The sequence below is a fragment of the Spermophilus citellus genome, assembly GCF_964194105.1.
Source record: "Spermophilus citellus genome assembly, chromosome: 5".
Lineage (NCBI taxonomy): Eukaryota > Metazoa > Chordata > Mammalia > Rodentia > Sciuridae > Spermophilus > Spermophilus citellus.
Window position 1 is genome coordinate 25,484,967 of NC_138186.1, and position 23,061 is coordinate 25,508,027.

At 37.3% G+C, this 23,061-nt stretch overlaps 1 protein-coding gene across 2 annotated transcripts in view; it reads left to right on the top strand.

The window, feature by feature from the left end:
• The window catches only part of EXOC2 (exocyst complex component 2), a 212,368-nt gene that overhangs the window by 139,331 nt on the left and 49,976 nt on the right, over nucleotides 1–23,061 (top strand). For both annotated transcript variants that reach the window (XM_081293718.1, XM_081293719.1), the window contains 2 exons: nucleotides 58–174; nucleotides 22,392–22,533. In XM_081293718.1, coding sequence (XP_081149844.1) covers nucleotides 58–174; nucleotides 22,392–22,533 — 259 coding nt within the window. The remainder of the gene's footprint in view (nucleotides 1–57; nucleotides 175–22,391; nucleotides 22,534–23,061) is intronic.

Sequence of the window (23,061 nt, forward strand, 5' to 3'; positions counted from 1 at the left end):
TTTACACTTGTCATGTGTTGCTATAAATGTATTTCTAAAGATGTGTTCTCCTTTTAGGAGCAGCGACTTTTGGTTGTCCTGAGTAATTGCCGCCATCTAGAACGTCATACTTTCTTAAATACAGCAGAACATTTTGAAAAGCACAACTTCCAGGGAATAGAAAAAATAACACAGGTAAATGAGTTAAAGTTAAGTGGACAAATTGATCGTTTTCTGAACTTTGTTTACAAGCTGTTTTCTTGTCCTTCATTTTTTTTTTCTTTCCTGTGCTTGTTCCTTTTCCTTGCCTTCCCTACAGCCACTTCCTTCTGCTCTCACTCACACTATCTTTAATGATTCCCTTCCTTCTCATACCTCCCATTGAACAGTTAATTTAATGACAGCTACTTTCTGTAGAACCATGTTTGCAAAGTTAGATATGGTTCACTCCCCACCTAAGCTCTTTAAAAGTGAGGGAAGAAAATAAGATCCAGGCATCAAATGTCAGATTTAACTACTTTTAGGGTAGAGCTTTTAGATATGACCAAGAGCAAACTCTCTGAGCCTGCGGATAAACCTCTTCCTGCTGATCCACACCTCTCTTTCCTCTCTTCCTTTCCATGTGACCACAATGATGCTTTTGCTGTACTTCTCAAGCATGTGTGCACACACATGCATGTGCCCAGCTCATAACAGCTGCAGGATGCTTAACATCTGAAAAATACATCATTGGATATAGAAAGATATGGAGAGGTTGCATAAAAATAAGTCCTGTACAAATCATTTGAGTGTTTTTTTTAATCTCTATTGTTATCTCTTGTTTATATATTTTTTCAAGTAAGCATAAAAGGAAAAAATGAAATAACCTTGTTATTAAAGTTTGGTTGGTTCCTGGGCAAAGGTTTATCAGATTTCTAGGTAAAATGTTGCTAGAACCACTTTTTAATGTCAGTACACTTTTCTCAATGCAAAGAATAAGAAAGATAATGATCTTGTTAATCATATAATCAAAGCGTACTGTTGGTGGATTGCATACTTTTTATAAATGATGGTTCCAGTTCATGAACTAGATTGGGATTTTTTTTTTTCTTCAAAGAATCAAAATGTCATAGTGGGCGGCACTGTCTTGTTTTCCTGCCTTTTCGTAAAGATTAATCATCCTGATGAGAAATGTTGTAACTTAAGGCTGTAGGGCCAAATGTCTAGTTTGTTTCCAGAAATTTTTGTGTAAAGAGTTGCAATATGTTGTCTTACAATAAAAAATTACTATGTGTAGAATGTGGGTACTCTGTTTTCGATACATTAATAACATGAATATTTTATTGGAGAAATTTTGTTATTTTAAAAATATATGAAATGATTAAGAATTGCATATAAGAGAAGCAATAAGTTTGATTTTTCTCCAGATTTCTGTGAAGTAATAATTAGAAACTTTCTGTTGCTTAGGTTTATATCATTAAGATGCAGAAAGTATTAAGGATCTGGGAGTGTATCATAGATAGGCTTTATTCCCACTCAGAACCTGAATTTGGATTTTTTAATAAATTGATCATCTTGAATACTTATAATTATTTATTATAATTATTTATAATTAGTTGTGGTTGAAACCAATAGACAGTACTCAAGATTTATATTATAACATTTCTCCTGTTTCTGTTTTGTTAGGTGTTGAACCCTTTATTTTTATGATGTCCACCAAGTAAATTATTGCTTGCATTCAAGGAGAAATGTTGCCAACTGCCATCATTTTTCATATGGTTCTCTTTCCAAATGACAGATGATTCTAGAGTTATCTTAGAAAAATCACAGGGTACAAAAGGTCGTAGTTTTCAATTCTCTTCTCTGTTTCTGCTCTTAGAGATAATTGTTCACTAGAGGGCTTTTCATGTGGTGTCACTGGACATTAGAACTTCTCTCAGACCTCTTCCTGGTGTGATCTGGTAGTTGGCCAGATTTTCTTCCAGGTGTATTTCCTCCTACATTCTTCTCTTCTTAACCCCACCCCACAATTGCTAGATGTTTTAGTCAGCTTTTTTGCTGCTGTGACTAAAAGACCTGACAAGAACAATTTTAGAGGAGGAAAAGTTTATTTGGGGGGCTCATGGTTTCAGAGATCTCAGTCCATAGAAAGCCAGCTCCATTCCTCATGGCTTGAGGTTGGGCAGAACATCACAGTGGAAGAGTGTGGCAGAGAGAAGCAACTCAAATGATGATGATGATCAGGCAGCAGAGAGAGACTAAGCTCAGCCCACCAAATATATACCCCAAAGGCATGCCCCCAATTACTCACCTCTTCCAGCCATACCCTACCTACCTTCAGCCATCACTCAGTTAATCCCATTAGAGGGTTAAGGCTCTCATGACCTAATCATTTTCCCTCTAAACCTTCTTGGATTATCTCACATATGAGCTTTTGGGGGACACCTCATATCCTAGCTATAACACTAGGGATTGAACTGAGGGCCTCAAGTATGCTAGGCCGGCATTCTTCCACTGAATTATACCCCCGCCTTCTTTCTAGTTTCTTATTGCTACTTCATTCAGTCAGTAGAAGACTGAAAACAATCAATTTTTAAATTATTTTCATCTTGCTTCTCACATTCAAAAGTAGAGTTGAATTAATCATAGGAACAATATACAAATAACCATGCTTTTTAGGATTTTAACATTAGAAACCAGAATGATTTCGTATGTATATTTTTACTCTATACAAATAATCTTGAGAAGTCAATAAGTAAATAAGCAAATAAATAATGGATGGCATTATTAGCCCCATATTCTTCATAGGAATGATGTTCAGAGAGGCCAAGGACTTGACCTGAAAGTAGCAGAGCAACCAGGACTCAAAATTTAAGTTTTCTCATTCCAAATCCAAAGTGTTTCCTGCTCTAACATCTTAAAGAATGAAATTATTCTCATGAAAACACACCCCCCTCCTCTCCCCAAAAAAGAAAAGAAAATGAAGCTTGTTGATTCATTTAATGGTAATTCATATAGTCAGAATATCCAAATCATCTTGCCCTACAAGGGAACCTCACCCTACAAAGTTCCTCCATTTTGAGCCTTCATGGGTCTTTGTGCTTTTTGGATCCCAGACAACAAATGACATGTACCTGGAAATGTTTTTTTCTAATAATACTTTGTTTTTCTACTAAATAAAAGTAGAACCCAACTTTTTTTTTTTTTTTTTTTTTTTTTTTTGCAGTGTGTGGGGGGGTAGGTACTGAGAATTGAATGAACCTAGGGGCACTTGCTCACTGAGCCACATTTTGTATTTTATTTAGAGACAGGGCTCACTGAGTTGCTTAGTGAGGCTGGCTTTGAACTTGTGATCCTCCTGCCTCAGCCTCCCAAGCTGTTGGGATTACAGGAATGTGCCAAAGCACCTGGCTAACATTGTTTTTAAAAAGGAAAAATATGGGACTGAGGTTGTGGCTCAGAGGTAGAACGTTCACCTGGCATGCATAGGGCATTTGGTTCCATCCTCATCACCACATAAAAATAAAGGTATTGTGTTCACCTACAACTAAAAAAAAAAAAAAAAAAAAAAATTCAAAAAAAAAGGAAAATAAGAAATTTAATCAAATAAAAATAAGAATCGTGTTTTATGCACTAACCAAAGGTAAGTGGTACTATTTTAGTATTTATAGTAATTAGTATTTTATATTTACTACCATCTGTATATTATAAAATTACAAATAACATTTTTTCTGGGTTCATTTATATTGAACATATTTTTCTACTGAATATTCTGTTGTGAACAGTAATATTTTTATTAACTATTTTTGTAAAATATGAATTTTAGGACTTACAGTATAGGTTAATATGAAAATACCGTCTTATTTTTTAACCTTTCCCTTAGTAGGAACCCTAAAGTTATCTTCCATTTTTACTGTTGTTGTTACTAAGAAAGAATGATATGCGATTGCTTGATCAATATGATTCTGTAACACGTGCACTCAGAAAAGTGAGAAATTATATTCCATCTATATATGATATGTCAAAGTGCATAAATCCATTCTATTGTCATGTATAACTAATTAAAACAAAAAAAAATTATAAAAAAGAATGATACTCTTTTATCATATGTCTAATTACTTCCTCACAGTAGATCCCTAGAAATAGACTTATAGCTCTGAAGACTTTTGGCAAGTATCACCAGATTGCTTTTAGAGAGTTGATCTTACCACATTTTTGCTCTCATTTCTTATTACAATTTCCATTTTGAGAGGTAAAAAGACTCCTATATTTTAATTAGCATGACTTTCCCCTTTAGGGGGATTTGTACTTTTTCATCTGTTTATTGACTATTTATGTTCTAGAAGAACAAGTTTTGAAGGCAGTTAGAGAGTTAAAGAAATACACAGAGTTTTGTACTCTTAACTGTGCACACCAAATCTGCGTAAGTCAAATTCTTTGAGACTTCTGAAAAGGGAAAACCAGAGCAGTATAGTTAATAAACTTTAGCATACAGTTTTATTGTGGTAGTTCTAATAATATAATGCCAGGGAACTTTTTAAAAATCATGTGAAATATTATTTTAACCTTGTTCCAGTCTTTAAAAAACAAACATCTAATTTAGAGTTTATGTAATCATATTTTTTCCTGACTTGGGAATGTGGACATTAAACAAGTCTGGCATTAAAAAATTCATGATTGAATTTTTATTTAAGCCCCTAAATCTCTTTCAGAAACTCTAATATGGAAGGTCTGAAGAGTATAGTTTGTTTTTCTTAATATGTGCAGGGAATCTGAATTAATTTAAGTTAGTCCATGAGAATGATTATTCACCCTTCCCTTAATATTTTTGTTTGCTGTGCTTGTAATTTGTTTTTTCTTCATATTGAGAATGGTTTCCTCAGTTGATTTCATCTACCATATAGCTTTATGTACCACTAATGACTGTGATTCCCAAATCCTTTATCTTTAACTTATGTGTCACTAGTACACTTCAGATCCATTTCCCACCAGATTTCTTCACTAGAGGTTTTCATTGATGGCATTCCAGAATTAGCATGCCCAAACCAGAGTCATCTTCTTTCATCCTTTATACCATCTTCTTTCTCTTTTGTATTTCCTATATTAGTAAACATTGAGTCCTCCAGCCAGAATTTGGGAATTATTCTCTTTTATTTCTATTTGTTTATTTATTTTAAATTGACATAAAAATGTATATATTTGTGGAGTACAATGTGATCTTTTGATATATGTATGCATTGTAGAATGATTCAGTCAGACTTTTTAACATACCCGTCCCCTTATCAACTTACTGTGCTTTTGTGGTGAGAACATTAAAATTCTATTCTTTGAGCAATTTTGAAATATGCATTATTTTTAACTATGGTCTCCATATTAGGCGTACTTCACTAACACTTATTCATTTAATCTGGCTAGAACTTTGTGCTTTTTGATCTCTCCTTTCCATCCTTTTCCCCTTTCCTCTCTCTACAGACTCTTGAGTTACCTTTCTACCATTTTGTATGAGATAAATTTAAAAAAAAATATTTGTTATATTTGGATATAAGGTGTTCCCCAAAAGTTCCAATGTTAATGCAGCATTATTTAGAACTGAAATATTTGGATTGTGAGAACTGTAACCTAATCAGTTCATCCTAGTTTGAATGGACTGACTGGGTGATAACTGTAGGCAGGTGGGATAAGTCTGGAGGAGATAGGTCACTGGGGGCATGATCTAGAAGGATGAATCTTCCTTTCCTTTTATCTTTGTGCTTCCTGGCCACAGTAAGAAGATTAGCGCTTTACTGCCATGCCCTTCCACCATGATATTCTGCCTCATGTTAGCCAAACAGTAGAGTTGTCTGTCTCTATACTGGTGTTACCGCTGTTGACCGGTGAGGAGTCCTTGCTTCCCCATTGTTGAAGTATAACACCAGAGAAGCACTCCGAGGCAAGGTCAGAGTGGAAAGTAGAAGTTTATTAAAGAACAGCAGAAAAGACTTCTCCCGGAGGAAGAAGGGGACCCAAGAGATGGAATCCGTGGAAGTGTGGTTGTCTCCCCATTTTATAGTTAAGGCCTTCATCTGGTCTCCCCACCCACAATTCCTGTCCTTTGTTCTGTTATCTTTCAGTGATAGAATGTAGGTGGGAAGGCCCAAAGGATGGGGCACAGGTGGGCCAAAGAAGTAATCTTTTAGGACTTTTGGGTCAGCATCTTCAAGTTTGCTGGGAGCTGTTTCATTAACACTTCTTTGGGATGGGCTCTGGGCCTTGGGGACATTAACATTCCATGAGTTGTCCTGCTTTTCCCAGACTTCATTAACATTCCAAGAGTTGTTCTGCTTTTCCTGGAATTCATTCTCAACATGGCCTCCATTTTGGATCTTACTCCATATTAGACCGATTTACCTAACTACACTGACTACCTAACTTTAAATCTGGCTTCACTGGGACCTCTGAAATCATGAGCCTGAAATAAACTTTCCCTCCTCTCAGCAGTTATGGTCAGGTTTTTTGGTTACAATGACAAAAAGCTAACTAACATAATATTCTATATGTAAGTCAGATCAGTGTTTGTCTTTCTGTGCTTGGCTTATTTTACTTAATGTAATGCCCTCCATCTTGTTGCAAATGACAGAATTTCATTCTTTTTTTTTAGAATATGCAATATTTCATTGTGTGTATTATTCACATTTTATTTATTCATTCATATGTTGGATGGGAATTACTCCTGACTCCATCACTTAAAACAGTTTATGCTCAGCTTTTTTCTTAGCTCTACCTCTGAGCCATCTTCTGAATTCTTTTACACTTCTTTCATTTGCTATTCCTGTTGAAGCTCAGCCCTTTACCATAATTTGACAACTCTAGTGGTGTAGGAACCTTCCTAACAAATGCTTGGTCTAATATGTAACTTCTTTTACTCTTTAATTGTCCTCCACTGAGTGTCCGGGATGAGCTTTCAGAAACAGATTCGATTATATTATTCTTCCTCCTTCCCACATTTCAGAGTTGTTTATTGCCTGAACTCCTCAGGGTAGTGTTAGTTGGGTTTTAATCTTTCTGTCATGGCTTTCATCTTCCCCACTCCAGTACCTGTCATCTAACCCAGCCACCTACTCATCTTTCCTCTTCATTCAACAAATATTCATTCAGCATGAGTTTTCCTTCTAAGCCATTTGAGATGCAGATGTCTCATCCTATATAAAAACTTGTATGGCCTTACCTTATCCTTATCCATTCTCCCAGATAATAAAGTGGATCATACCCTCTTCTTTCTAATTACTATGCTTCATTCATACCACTGAATAATATTTAATATTTTGCATTATGATTGGCTCAGTGTCCACTAATTCTCCCTTCTGTTGAATATGTTGAACCTCCTCACTCTGTTCTCCATGTCTAATTTTTTCCATTCCCTCCCTTATTCTTTGCTAATTAGGGATAATTTCTGTAGCTTTCTCTCATTCTTTGTATCTCTATTTGTCTAATCTTTCTGAAATTTGCTGTCCATTAAGTTTTTCATTTCAGCCATTCATGTCTAGAAACTCATTTTGTTTTTTGTTACTGAGGGAAAACAATTAACTTACTTTGGAGTGGTATAACTTCAAACATCAGTGGAGAAGGTGGTGGCAGTTAAGTTCTCTCCAGTACCCTTCAGATTGCCCTTCTCTGAGGCCAACTCAGATAGTCTATTGTCAAGTATGAGATTGTCCTATTCAAAAGCAAATTGGAATAAATAAATGAAGTCTATGCAATGGGAAGTGGGTAGTTAACTAGATTATAAAGCATTCATAGACAATGAAGACACTGTTCAAGTTGTGAGTGTGATAAGATTTCCAAGACATCAAGTTAGAACCATAGCAGGAAGCCAAGAAGTGGGAAAGCATGGCCCTCCCTAGCAAGTCATAGGAACATCTTCTGGCCTATATCCTGCTTCATCCACATTTCATTTTTCTCCTAATAATCCCACCTCTTACTAAGAAGAGTTTATTGTTAAAAGTTAATTATTTACTTGGCTTTTGTCCCCAGTTATGTTTTAATAATATGAAAGAATGTGAGCTTGCCATTTTTCTTTACTTTTCCATTTGTAAAATTCTAAAAATAAAATGTTAATTTGACTGAACCAAGTTATCCAGATTCACTTGGCTTGGTGTGAAACTGATGGAATTTTAGTGAGTTTATTTCTGTACTTTCATCAAGTTTAGTGTATTTTTTCTGTCTTCTTTAAAGTAAAAATGTTTTTTCCTATTAAAAACAGATTTACCTGTAATCCCAGTGGCTCAGGAGGCTGAGACAGGAGGATGGAGAGTTTGAAGCCAGCCTCAGCAAAAGTGAGGTGCTAAGCAACTCAGTGAGACCCTGTCTCTAAATGAAATATAAAACAGGGCTGGGGATGTCGCTCAGTGGTTGAACACCCCTGAATTCAATAACCAGAACCCCCCAAAAACACCATTTTTACCAAAACAGTTTAAAGCATAAATTTTACATTTAAGTTAAACATTAAAATATATCAAGAAAATGATTTTACCCTTTTAACCATTTTGATTAAAGACAACTTCTAAAAATTTGTTAAAAATATGATGTGACCTCTATTCAGATGTGTCATGTCTTGTGTTTCCCATCGTGAACCTTGACTGGGACATGGGCCAGGTTGCATGAGATAAGAATGTTCCTCCATATTGCTGCTGAGGAAGAGAGAACAGTATTTTATCATAGGTAATAATTTGCTCCTTATATCAGAAATGCAGCCTTTTAACATGAGCTTTACCTCTGTAAGTTATTACCAATAATTTTTAAAGTACTATAAAAGATGGTCCCCAGTTCTAGGATATAGGAACTCAGCAATTCTATTTATGAGCACATAATTGTTGAATTATCACTTTTTGTTAAGAATACATCTTGTTTTTAATTAGAGACTCCTGGTCCAACAGGACACTGCTCTCTGAACTCTACTTCTCCGTGTAGTCTTTGTAGTCTTTCTCAGCTCCCCCACCAGTGGCTCTTTCACACTCCCTCTCTGCCCCACAAGTACATTCCTTTATAAATGTTTTCCTTTCCTTCTTCCCTATTAAACTCCAAACTGCTTAGTCCTTGGATCCTTCTTTTTACTTAACTTTCATTCCACACTCATGCATTGATCTGATGGTGGATGAAACTCATTCTTGCCTATTGAGCCAGAATCAAGTTAACATCTATGCTCAGCAGCCAGCATGAACAGGTGCTAATGGAAAAGGGTCAGTTGTGAGAATAGTAATAGCTGGTAGCATTTATTATGCACTTCTATTTTGCTGTGCAAGTTTCATGATTTATCTGTCTAAATTCTCACAACTTAAGAGGTAAATATTTTTTATCTGAGTCCTACCTCATCACACATTATACTGCCACTCTACTCTTTGTTACATTTGCCTTATATCTATTTGCTCATCATTTATTTTCAATCTTTCTTTTTCTCTCCTTAAGAAATTGAGGAATAATTTACATACAGTAAAACGATAAATCTTAAGGGTATGGATTGATGACTTTTTATATTCGCCACCTAGATGAAGATACAAAATATTTTCTTGGATTTCCTTCCGGGCACTATTCTCATGGCATTCTGACTTTGTCAGTAGAGTACTTTGCCTTTTTGAAACGTCACATGTATCTGACCTTTTTGTTTTAACGTAATACTTTCTTGAGATTCATTCAAATTGTGTATCTGTCAGTGATTTTTTTTTTTTTTTTTGCTGTGTATTGATAACCAAATTTTGTTTGGTTGTTCTCATAGACATTGGGTTATTTCCAATGTCTATTTAGGCTTTTACTGAATAATATTGCTATGGATATCATTGTAAAAGTCTCTTTGTGGACATTCTGTACTAATTTTTATTGGACATACACTTTGAAGTGTAATTGCTGGTGATGGATCAAAGTAGTTAGAAACTGGATAGCTTTTCATAGTGCGTGTTGTGCTTTACACTCAGCCAGTGAAAAACATTCAAATAAGTGTTCCAGTGGGCTCATGTTCTCACCAGCATGCATTATTATTATTTATTTTTATCAATGTTTTTGCTATAAATGTCTTTTCCTAACAAGTATGACATTAAATACCTTTTCTTAAATATTCAGATATTCACATCCTTCTTTTTTGAAGCTTATTTTTTAATTGGGTTATTCATCTTAGTGATTTTTAGATGTCTCTATTAAAGTTTTCTGTCACATACATATTTTTTTCTCTCAGCCCAAACCATGGCTAGCTATTTTGTTTTTATGATCTTTTGAGTAGAAATATTTAGTGTTGTGAGGTTCACTTTATCAATTTTTAATGTTTTTTTTCATATTTTGTCAAAATCTTTACCTGTTTCAAAATCCTGAACAAAATCCTGAAGCTTTTTAATGTTAGCTTTTATGTTTTATGTTTAGGTCTATAATTATCTTTTATTAAGGTTTTCTGTATTAAATGAAGTCAAAGTTCATATTGTTTTCTATGTAGATATCATTATTGTTTCAGCATAATTTATTAAAAAGTCTTTATTCACTGAATTTTATTGATGCTTTTGTCAGAAACATGAAAGATTGTATATGATTGGCTCTATGTCTAGGCTTCTTTTTCTGTTCCACTGATCTGCCTTACCATCCTTATGCAAATATTATATTGTTATTTTTATTATGTCTTTATGGTATGACTTGAAATCATGTAATGTGAGTAGTTGAGAGCCATTCGTGGGCCCTGTGTAGACTACATTGGCATTGTACCCTAAATAATAGGAGAATCTGGTGTCTGGGAACTTACAGTAGACACTTCCTCTGGCTGGACTGCCCAAACACATGTGAGCCCTATTCAAGCTCTGCCAAAGGTCCTACCCAGCACCAGAGATGGAGTGACTTGCTATAGCTGCACAGCCCCTCTAACATGGTTGTGACCTGCCAAGATACCAGTCAACTTGCTGATTGCAAGACATCATGAAGCAAGACTTCACCCTGAAACCTTATCCCTGCCTTTGATGTACCCCTTTAAATAAACCACAAGAGCCATTTTCTAATTGTCTACCTCCAGCTCTCTGTGGACTGAACCCATCAGGTGCTCCATACTTTAAAACTAATTCCAACTTTGTCTTTTGTTCTTCACTAATTTTTTTTGACTTTAAATTCTTAAGAGGCTTATCCTTCCAAGCAGGCAAGAGTTCTCTGGCAAGGTGCTGGCCACCCCTCGATATTGAAATCATGTGATGTGACTTCTCCAACTTTGTCCTTTTCAAATTGCATTGTCTACTCTAAGCCCTTTCCAAATTATTGATTAGCCTGTGAATTTTTACCAACCAAAATATGTCTTTTTAGGAGTTCATTGAATTTGGGAGATTGACTGTATCAATTCTTATTTACTTGTTTGGGTCATCTTTTTATAGTTTTCAATAGGGATTTTGCTATATTTTTTAAAAAATTCATTCCACATATTTTTTGATGCTATGTAAATCTTTTAATATGTGATAATTTTTCTTTTTAATATATAAAAGTACAATTGATTTTTGTTACTAACTTTGCTGCCTTGACAAACTTGTTTATTTCATTTATGAGTTTGTCAGTTTGTTTAGATTTTTAAGGTATGTCATCATGTCTTATACGAATGGACTCTTCTACTTTTACTTTTTGGATGTTTTCTTTTCATATATTACATGGATAGGACCTCTAGTATGACCTCAAAAATAAATGGTGAAAGAGAATATAACTGTCTTATTCCTTATCTCATGTGATAAACATTCTGTGGTTGTGCCATTTTTGCATGTGCCACTTGTAAGGTTGATTTTCTTTCTATTCCTAGTTTATTGAGAATTTTTGTCATGAAAATATATTGAATTTTATAAAGCACCTTTTTTTTTTTTAACCTATTGAAACAATACCACTCTGTGTCTTTTTTTTTGTTGTTGTTAGTAGATTACATTTGCCAGTAGTTTATTAGGATTTTTATGTCTTTGTTCACAAGGTCAATGGTGCATAATTAATTAATTAGTTAATTAATTTCCGTCGTCACCGTCTTCCCCCTCCTTCTTCTAATTCTTCTATTTGTACTATACTTATCAATTTTTTGCCTATTTTTTATTTGTTCTAATTAGTTGTACATGTCCTTATAAGTTTTTTTTTATTGGTTGTTCAAAACATTACATAGTTCTTGATGTATCATATTTCATACTTTGATTCAAGTGGGTTATGAACTCCCATTTTTACCCCGTATACAGATTGCAGAGTCACATCAGTTACACTTCCACTGATTTACATATTGACATACTCATGTCTGTTGTATTCTGCTGCCTTTCCTATCCTCTACTATCCCCCCTCCCCTCCCCTCCCCTCCCCTCTTCTCTCTCTACCCCCTCTACTGTAATTCATTTCTCCCCCTTGTATTATTTTTCCCTTTCCCCTCACTTCCTCTTGTATGTAATTTTGTATAACCCTAAGGGTCTCCTTCCATTTCCAAGCAATTTCCCTTCTCTCTCCCTGTCCCTCCCACCTCTCATCCCTGTTTAATGTTAGTCATCTTCTCATGCTCTTCTTCCCTACTCTGTTCTTAGTTACTCTCCTTATATCAAAGAAGACATTTGGCATTTGTTTTTTAGGGATTGGCTAGCTTCACTTAGCATAATCTGCTCTAATGCCATCCATTTCCCTCCAAATTCTATAATTTTGTCATTTTTAAATGCAGAGTAATACACCATTGTGTATAAATGCCACATTTTTTTTATCCACTCGTCTATTGAAGGGCATCTAGGTTGCTTCCACAGTCTTGCTATTGTGAATTGTACTGCTATGAACATCGATGTAGCAGTGTCCCTGTAGCATGCTGTTTTTAGGTCTTTAGGGAATAGACCCAGAAGGGGAATAGCTGGATCAAATGGTGGTTCCATTCCCAGCTTTCCAAGAAATCTCCATACTGCTTTCCAAATTGGTTGCACCAATTTGCAGTCCCACCAACAATGTACAAGTGTACCCTTTTCCCCACATCCTCACCAGCACTTGTTGTTGTTTGACTTCCTAATGGCTGCCAATCTTACTGGAGTGAGATGATATCTTAGGGTGGTTTTGATTTGCATTTCTCTGACTGCTAGCGATGGTGAGCATTTTTTCATGTACTTGTTGATTGATTGTATGTCCTCCTCTGAGAAGTGTCTGTTTAGGTCCTTGGCCCATTTGTTGATTGGGTTATTTGTTATCTTATTGTCTAATTTTTTGAGTTCTTTATATACTCTGGATATTAGGGCTCTATCTGAAGTGTGAGGAGTAAAGATTTGTTCCCATGATGTAGGCTCCCTATGTACCTCTCTTATTGTTTCTTTTGCTGAGAAAAAACTTTTTAGTTTGAGCAAGTCCCATTTGTTGATTCTAGATATTAATTCTTGTGCTATGGGTGTCCTATTGAGGAATTTGGAGCCCGACCCCACAGTATGTAGGTCGTAGCCAACTTTTTCTTCTATCAGATGCCTTGTCTCTGGTTTGACATCAAGCTCCTTGATCCATTTTGAGTTAACTTTCGTGCATGGCGAGAGAAAGGGGTTCAGTTTCATTTTGTTGCATATGGATTTCCAGTTTTCCCAGCACCATTTGTTGAAGATGCTATCCTTCCTCCATTGCATGCTTTTAGCCCCTTTATCAAATATAAGAAAGTTGTAGTTTTGTGGGTTGGTTTCTGTGTCCTCTATTCTGTACCATTGGTCCACCCGCCTGTTTTGGTACCAATACCATGCTGTTTTTGTTACTATTGCTCTGTAGTATAGTTTGAAGTCTGGTATCGCTATACCACCTGATTCACACTTCCTGCTTAGCATTGTTTTTGCTATTCTGGGTCTTTTATTTTTCCATATGAATTTCATGATTGCTTTCTCTATTTCTACAAGAAATGCCATTGGGATTTTGATTGGCATTGCATTAAACCTATAGAGAACTTTTGGTAATATCGCCATTTTGATGATGTTAGTTCTGCCTATCCATGAACAGGGTATATTTTTCCATCTTCTAAGATCTTCTTCAATTTCTCTCTTTAGGGTTCTGTAGTTTTCATTGTATAAGTCTTTTACCTCTTTTGTTAGGTTGATTCCCAAGTATTTTATTATTTTTGAGGATATTGTGAATGGAGTGGTTGTCCTCATTTCCATTTCAGAGGGTTTGTCCCTGATATACAGGAATGCCTTTGATTTATGCATGTTGATTTTATATCCTGCCACTTTGCTGAATTCATTTATTAGCTCTAATAGTTTCTTTGTAGACCCTTTTGGGTCTGCTAGGTATAGAATCATGTCATCTGCAAATAGTGATAATTTAAGTTCTTCTTTTCCTATTTTTATGCCTTTAATTTCTTTCGTCTGTCTAATTGCTCTGGCCAGTGTTTCGAGAACTATGTTGAACAGAAGTGGTGAGAGAGGGCATCCCTGTCTTGTTCCAGATTTTAGAGGGAATGCCTTCAATTTTTCTCCATTCAGAATGATGCTAGCCTGGGGCTTAGCGTAGATTGCTTTTACAATGTTGAGGTATGTTCCTGTTATCCCTATTTTTTCTAGAGTTTTGAACAAAAAGGGATGCTGTACTTTGTCGAATGCTTTCTCTGCGTCTATCGAGATGATCATATGGTTCTTATCTTTAAGTCTGTTGATGTGGTGAATAACATTTATTGATTTCCGTATATTGAACCATCCTTGCATCCCAGGGATGAATCCTAGTTGATCATGGTGTACAATTTTTTTGATATGATTTTGTATCTGATTCGCCAGAATTTTATTGAGGATTTTTGCGTCTAGGTTCATTAGAGATATAGGTCTGTAGTTTTCTTTCTTTGGAGTGTCTTTGTCTGGCTTAGGAATCAGGGTGATGTTGGCCTTGTAGAATGAATTTGGAAGTTCTCCCTCTTTTTCTATTTCCTGAAATAACTTGAAAAGTATTGGTATTAGTTCCTCTTTAAAGGTTTTGTAAAACTCTGTTGTATACCCATCCGGTCCTGGGCTTTTCTTAGTTGGTAATCTTTTGATGATTTCTTCTATTTCCTCAATTGATATTGGTCTGTTTAGGTTGTCTATATCCTCCTGTCTCAATCTGGGCAGATCATATGACTTAAGAAATTTATCGATGCCTTCACTATCTTCTATTTTATTGGAGTATAAGGATTCAAAATAATTTCTGATTATCTTCTGTATTTCTGAAGTGTCTGTTGTGATATTGCCTTTTTCATCCTGTATGCTAGTAATTTGAGTTCTCTATCTTCTCTTCGTTAGCATGGCTAAGGGTCTGTCGATCTTATTTATTTTTTCAAAGAACCAACTTTTAGTTTTATCAATTTTTTCAATTGTTTCTTTTGTTTCGATTTCATTAATTTCAGCTCTGATTTTAATTATTTCTTGCCTTCTTCTTCTTTTGCTGTTATTTTGCTCTTCTTTTTCTAGGATTTTGAGATGAAGTATGAGATCATTTATTTGTTGGTTTTTTCTTTTTTTAAGGAATGAACTCCAAGCAATGAATTTTCCTCTTAGAACTGCTTTCAATGTGTCCTATAGATTCCGATATGTTGTGTCTGTGTTTTCATTTATCTCTAAGAATTTTTTAATTTTCTCCTTAATGTCTTCTATAACCCATTGATCATTCAGTAACCTATTGTTCATTCTCCAAGTGATGCATGATTTTTCCTTCCTTCTTTTATCGTTGATTTTCAGTTTCATTCCATTATGATCAGATAAGATGCATGGTATTATCTCTACTCCTTTATATTGTCTAAGAGTTGCCCTGTGACATAATATATGATCTATTTTTGAGAAAGATCTATGTGCTGCTGAGAAAAAAGTGTAACTGCTTGATGTTGGGTGGTATATTCTATATATGTCAATTAAGTCTAGGTTGTTAATTGTGTCATTGCGTTCTATAGTTTCCTTATTCAACTTTTGTTTGGAAGATCTGTCCAGTGGTGAGAGAGGTGTGTTGAAGTCTCCCATGATTATTGTATGATGGTCTATTAGACTCTTGAACTTGAGAAGAGTTTGTTTGATGAACATAGCTGCACCATTGTTTGGGGCATATATATTTATGATTGTTATGTCTTGTTGGTGTATGGTTCCCTTGAGCAGTATGTAGTATCCCTCTTTATCCCTTTTGATTAACTTTGGCTTGAAATCTATTTTATTTGATATGAGTATGGACACTCCTGCTTGTTTCTGAAGTCCATATGAGTGATATGATTTTTCCCAACCTTTCACCTTCAGTCTATGTATGTCTTTTCCTATCAAATGCGTCTCCTGTAGGCAGCATATTGTTGGGTCATGTTTTGTGATCCATTCTACTAGCCTGTGTCTCTTAATTGGTGAGTTTAAGCCATTAACATTTAGGGTTATTATTGAGATATGGGTTATCCTTCCAGCCATATTTGTTTATTTATGTTACTGAATATGGTTTGTTTTCCTCTTTGATTATTTTCCCCCCTTTACTGTCCTACCTCCCACTGTTGGTTTTCATTGTTATTTTCCATTTCCTCTTCCTGTAATGTTTTGCTGAGGATTTTTTTGAGAGATGGTTTTCTAGCTGCAAATTCTTTTAACTTTTGTTTATCATGGAAGGTTTTAATTTCATCTTCCATCTTGAAGCTTAATTTTGCTGGATACACAATTCTTGGTTGGAACCCATTTTCTTTCAGTGTTTGAAATATGTTATTCCAGGATCTTCTAGCTTTCAAAGTCTGTGTTGAGAGATCAGCTGTTATCCTGATTGGTTTACCCCTAAATGTAATCTGCTTCCTTTCTCTTGTAGCTTTTAAAATTCTCTCCTTATTCTGTATGTTGGGCATCTTCATTGTAATGTGTCTAGGTGTGGATCTCTTATGAATATGCACATTCGGCGTCCTGTAGGCTTCTAGGATTTGGGATTCTGTCTCGTTCTTCAAGTCTGAGAAGTTTTCTCAAATTATTTCATTGAATAGATTGCTCATTCCTTTGGTTTGGAGCTCTGTGCCTTCCTGTATCCCAATGACTCTTAAGTTTGGTCTTTTAATGTTATACCATATTTCTTGGATGTTCTGCTCCTGGTTTCTTAACAGTCTTGCTGAGCTGTCTATGTTCTTTTCAAGTTGAAATACTTTGTCTTCATTGTCTGATGTTCTATCTTCTAAGTGTTCTACTCTGCTGGTAGTATTCTCAATTGAGTTTTTAAGTTGGTTTATTGCTTCCTGCCTTTCTAGGATTTCTGTTTGTTTGTTTTTTATAACCTCTATCTCCCTGTATAGTTGATCTTTTGCTTCCTGGATTTGTTTATGTATTTCATTGTTGAAGAGATCTTTCATTGTCTGATTTTGCTGTCTAATGTCTTCCTTGAGACTCCAGATCATCTGAAGCATGTATCTCCTGAATTCTTTATCTGACATTCCATCTGCTGCAGATATTACCTCTTCTAACATTGAGTTGACCTGCATTGCTTGTGGTCCTTTCTTTCCTTGTCTCTTCATACTGTTCGCGTTTCTTTCTGCTTACTGAGACTGTTGTGTTATTGAATTTTCCCCCTATATATTTGTATTACTCTTGTATAGTTGCAAAGTCTCCCGCGCAGGCGCGGGCAGGGGCTCTGCTCCTCCTCCAATTGGGGCACTGTGCCTACCACATCGGCAGGCCGCTGGGCCTGTTCTGCTGGTTGGTAGCAGGTACGCCTACCTTGCAGGCGCGTGAGGCGGCTCTGCCACTCCCAGGTTGCTGGGCCTGACCCGCTGGTGGGTTGCAGGTCCGGCTACCTTGCAGGCGCGGTGGGAGGGCGCACACCTATTTGTATTTAGAAAGTTACGCGAAATGGAGGACGTAATGCTTGGGATGAAAGTTGGGGGGTAGGGGAAGGTAGGTGCTCTTGAAAAGAAAGAAGGAGAGGGAGATAGATAGCATAGAGGAGAATGGAAAGAGCAGTAAAACTTGGAAGGGGAGAGAGAGAGGAAAAAGGGAGAGAAAAAATTAAAATGAAATAGTAAATAAAATTAGGTCTTAGAGATCCATTTTCTTCTCTTCCCGTAGGCAAAGCTGTGCCCTCCGGGCTGAGTTTTGCCCTCAATGTGTCAACAGCAATCCCTGTAAGGCGGTTCCTGGGAGTCTCTCAATCCTGTTGGTCCAGAGCCGTTTCCCTTCTACGGCCCCTCCTCCCCTTCCTCCTGCCAGCCAGCCAGGTCCTGCTCACCGGAGGCAGTTCCCCAAGGATTAGGTTACACTTTCAGCCCCACCAAGTGCTCTATTTCCCTAACTACTGAGCACTCTTGCTGTCATTCATCTAAGCCCCAGTGCTGTGGAGCTGTGGTCTGGGAGTCAATTGTTTAATTTTTCCGGACCCCTTTGGTGGGCACACCTTCGGAATCTGGCAGCTAAGACCATTGGTGTCGCTGCTGGTGGTAATAGGAGTTGGGGGTCGAGGATCCCCTCTACTTCCCTCAGCCCCTACAGTCACAACCACACTGCTGGCGGTAGGAGGAGTTGGGGGTCTGGAGTGTCCTCTGTTTCCCTCCGCCCCTACCATCACACCCTCTCAGTTCGCGGTTGGGGGATTTGCGGGTGGGGAGTCTTCTCTGCTTCCCTCTGCCCCTACAGTCACGCCCTCATCACTGGCAGTAGGGGGAGTTGGGGTTCGAGAGTCCTTTGGCCCTACGGTCACGCCCACGGAGAGATTTTGAAGTTTCCCAGTTGTTTGTATCTGGTGTGGGCGGGAGTCACACACCTGCTAAAGTAGATTCCGCTGGGAAGGAATCTCTTTGGCCGAACTTTGGTGACTTCCCCTCTCTGCTATGGCGGGCCCCTGGCTCCTTGCCGGAGTGTCCGAAGGGAGGGGTGGAACTGGCTTGTCTCTGGTCTGACGCAATCTCTGGTTTTAGTTCCCAGTTCGCTATTTCGTAAAGGGTTGGTTAGATTCCCTTCACGCTGTCTGGGGGGGGGGGGGAGCCGTTCGCCAGGTGGGCGGGGCTGTTAGTAGAGCCGGAGGGCACGGGCTGTCTGCTGGGCCAGGCGGGGACACTTCTCGCTGTGCCGGGCCGCCAGGGGCTGCCTGTAGAGCCGGGCAGCTGCGGCCGCGTGGCTAAGATCCGGGCGGGCGGGGTGGCCGTTCGCTGAGCGAGAGCGGGGCCTCCCGGGACGGCGGGATGGCGGGTGCCGTCTTCGGGTTCGGGCGGGCTGCCGGCCGTTTTCTGAAGCGGCTGGTGGCCGTGGGGTTGTACCTCTGCACCCGCCAGGGGGCTGCCTGTAGAGCTGGGCAGCTGCGGCCGCGTGGCTATGAGCCTGGCAGGTGTGGTGGCCATTCGCAGAGCGAAAGCAGGGCCTCCCCGGGACGGCGGGATGGCGGGTGCCGTCTGCGGGTTCTGGCGGGCCACACTGCTCTGGGCCGCCGGCCGCTTGCAGAAGCAGCTGGTGGCTGCAGGTCTGGACCTCCGCGCCCGCGTGGCCGGCCAAGATCCACTTGTCTGGGACAAACTGACACTTCTAATAAACCTACCAATTCCCGGCAGGTCCCCTCTTAACGGAATTTTGCTTGAAGTTCCTCAGTAGGTAGACTGCCGCTGTTCCATTGGGTCTTTCTGATCCCATTCCTTATAAGTTTTTGATACCAGGGTTATACCAGCTTCATTAAAGTAGGAAATGCTCTCAGTCTCTGTGAAAAACATTATGTAATATAATTTCTTCCTCAAATGCTTGGTGAAATTCACCAGAAAAGTTATTTAGGCCTGAGATTTTTATTGCGTAAATTTTTCGTTATATAAATCCATTTTTAAAATAATCAACTCAATTATTTTAATAAATATAAGACAACTTGTGCCAGTTTTTGAAAGCTGTGTTTTTCAGGAGTTTGCCAGTTTCCTCCGTGTTGTCAGACTTATTGGCATAAAAACATAATGACTTTTGTCTACCCTTTTAATATAGAGTCTGTAGTAGTGGAAGATGAACAATTGAGGAAAACAGTGGCATTCAGCTGTGAAAGATACAAGTGATAATCTGAACAGAAGAATAATAATACTTAAGGTGATTAAAGTACATCACAAAACAATATTTTATAAAGATACATAACTTGCATAGCTATCAACTATGCAATAGTTGACAATATGAATAGATTGGCAATTTTCATTTGTTATTAGTAATTTCTAATTTTTCTTTATTTCTTCATCAGTCTTGCCTAAGAATTTAATCAATTTTATTATTCTCTTCAGAGAACCTGTGTTTGGCATTAATGTTTTGGCATTAATATTCATCTTTTTAAAAAACTTAATTGATTTCTGCTTTTATCTTTTCCTTCTGCTTTCTTTGGGCTTAATATCTCTTTTCATAGCTATTTGAAGTAGAAGATTAAAACATTAATTATAAGGCTTTATCCATTTTAAGTTTTTCTTTTTAAATACTTAGGGATATAAATTTCTTTCTGCCAATGCTTTGTTTCCACATAGTTTTTTTTTTTCTTTTTTTTGGTACTGGGGAGTGAACTCAGGGGTGCTTGACCATTAAGCCACATCCCCATCCCTTTTTTGTATTTTATTTAGAGACAGGGTCTCACTGAGTTGCTAAAGTGCCTCGCTTTTGCTAAGGCTGACTTTGAAGTTGTGATCCTTCTGTCTCAGCCTCTGTAGCCACTGGGATTACAGGCATGTGCCACCATGCCTGGCTCCACATAGGTTTCGATATGTTGTTAGGTTCTCTTCAGTTGTTCTCTTTTGGATGCTCCCATGATTTCTCTTCTTCTTGTTTTTTTTTTTTTTTTTTTCTTAGTGATGGGGCTGCTGGGGATTGAACTCAAGGCTCACGAATGCTAAATACACCAAAAATATGTTTCTTGGACTTGGTTGAGGGAAAGATTTCTTGGCTAAATATAGGGCTCTTGGGTTGTATGCTTTTATTCCTGAAGATATTCCAGTGGTTTCAGGTTCCATTGTTACATGTCAGAAATCTTAGGTCACTCTGATTCTTTCTCCTTTGTCAATAAATTATTTTTGATCTGGAAGCCTGAAAGATTTTCTGTTTCTTTCTTTTTTAATTTAGAAACTGGAACCGTTAGTATCTGCCTAGACGTGTGAAGTGTTTTCATCAATTCAACAAGCCTATTCAAGTTGCAAACTCTGGTTGAGAACCAGTTAGATATTCTTTTATGGGTTGTTTAATTATTACCTTTTCCCTAATTGCTTACATATCTCTACTACTTGAATTTCTATTCTTTGCTGCCTTGGGATCTATCTTCCAAATCTCTTCTTTCATACTTATGATTACTTATTACTTCTCTACATGTTTTTGCTATACTACTTGCACTTCATTTCAGTCTCAGTAGTGGCCATCTATTTAGTTGACAGCTATGCAAGTTATGTGTCTTATCTCTATAAAATATTGTTTTGTGATATACTTTAATCACGTTAAGCATTATTATTCTTCTGTTCAGATTATCACTTGTATCTTTCACAGCTGAATGCCACTTGTTGATGGGTATTCTTTTAGGCCGACCCTTCATATATATGGTTTTTTTTCCATTGTTACTTTGTGGAATCTCAGGTCTAGTATTGGAGAGAAGCTTATGTTCCTCAAACCAATAGCATGGAAGCACACTAGCCACCATCTACTGCAGACATGCACTCTTTTGTAACTTCTTGGCCTCTTGAGTGCTATTGAGAACAGGCACACTCATATGGGGCTGCTGTCAACATCCTTATCCCTGTTCTGATCCCATTACCATCAGGGGACCTCATGGTGAATCACATGGGCTGAACTTTGTCTAGGGTTTGTCTCTTTGTAGTCCTTACACCAGTGGCTTTAGTGTTTTATTTGCCTTTGAGGGAGGGAGCCCTGCACTCTGGAGATACCATAGGTCCTAACTGATGCCTCCTGTCCATCAAGCCACTCGTAAGCCACAGCAAAGAGGGCTGTAACTAGGAAAGGAAGCTGCATTGGGATTTTTAGAGGGTCACAACATGTTTTGTACTATTAATAATACTCTTAAATGAATGAATTAATATGAAAAAAAACAGTTTTATTATCTTACATGGTTCCTTATTTATTATTTTTGTGCTGGGCATTTAATCCAGGGTGCTTTACTCCTGAGCTGCATCGCCAGCCCTTTTTATTTTTTTATTTTGAGACAGGACTTGCCAACTTGCCAAGTTGGTGGTCTCGAACTTGTGATCCTCCTATCTCAGCCTCCTGAGTCTTTAGAATTATAGGTGTTCTCTTTTTATTGAAGTTTATTGGCTGATAACAGTTTAGTATTTTTAATGCTTTTTTTATTTGCTTATACAAATGAAAGCTTAGTAAAGTTTTCTCAGAGATGATCTATAGTTCATAGATGGAGATTATTTCTTGTGAAATAGCTAAGAGTGACCTTTGTTATTAAAATAGATAAAATAAAATCCTAAAACTGGTAAGTACTTTTAAAATATGCTGAAGTATTTATTATTTACACTATTTTACTTTTTCTTTTGCCTTTAGGTAGGCAGCTCATATTTTTTTATTCTGTGTTTCTAGGTGAGCATGGCCTCACTGAAAGAACTAGACCAAAGACTCTTTGAAAATTACATTGAGCTGAAAGCAGATCCAATCGTTGGCTCCTTGGAACCTGGAATTTATGCAGGCTATTTTGACTGGAAAGACTGCCTACCTCCAACAGGTAAGTAAACACAGTAACTGAAGTTTTAAAAGTAATTGAGTGCATCTGGGCTAATAGTAGGTATAGATGTGCTTTTGTCAATTAATATATGCTTAGAATGCTTTTCTCTTTATTCAAATTTTTTTCATTCTTACTGAGGGTGGAAGATGAGTTTTATTTCAACTTATTAGCTCAAACCCATTTTTTTTTTTTTTGATAGTTTGGAATTTAGTACACTTTTTTTTTTTTTTTTTTTTTTTGGGCAGTGCTGGGGATTGAACTCAGACTCATGCATGCTAGGCAAGTGCTCTACTGCTGAGCTACACCCCAGTTCATTTTTTTTATTATTAATGCTTGATGGGGGCTGGGGTTGTGGCTTAGTGGTGGAGTGCTTGCCTAGCATGTGTGAGGCACTGAGAAAATTAATTTACCTTATTTATAATCATTGAACATTCTAATAATACATACTTGTTCTCTATCATACTTGTTTTTTGATAGATACAATACAATAGAGTGACTATGGGTGACATTTTCATGCAGTGACCTTGT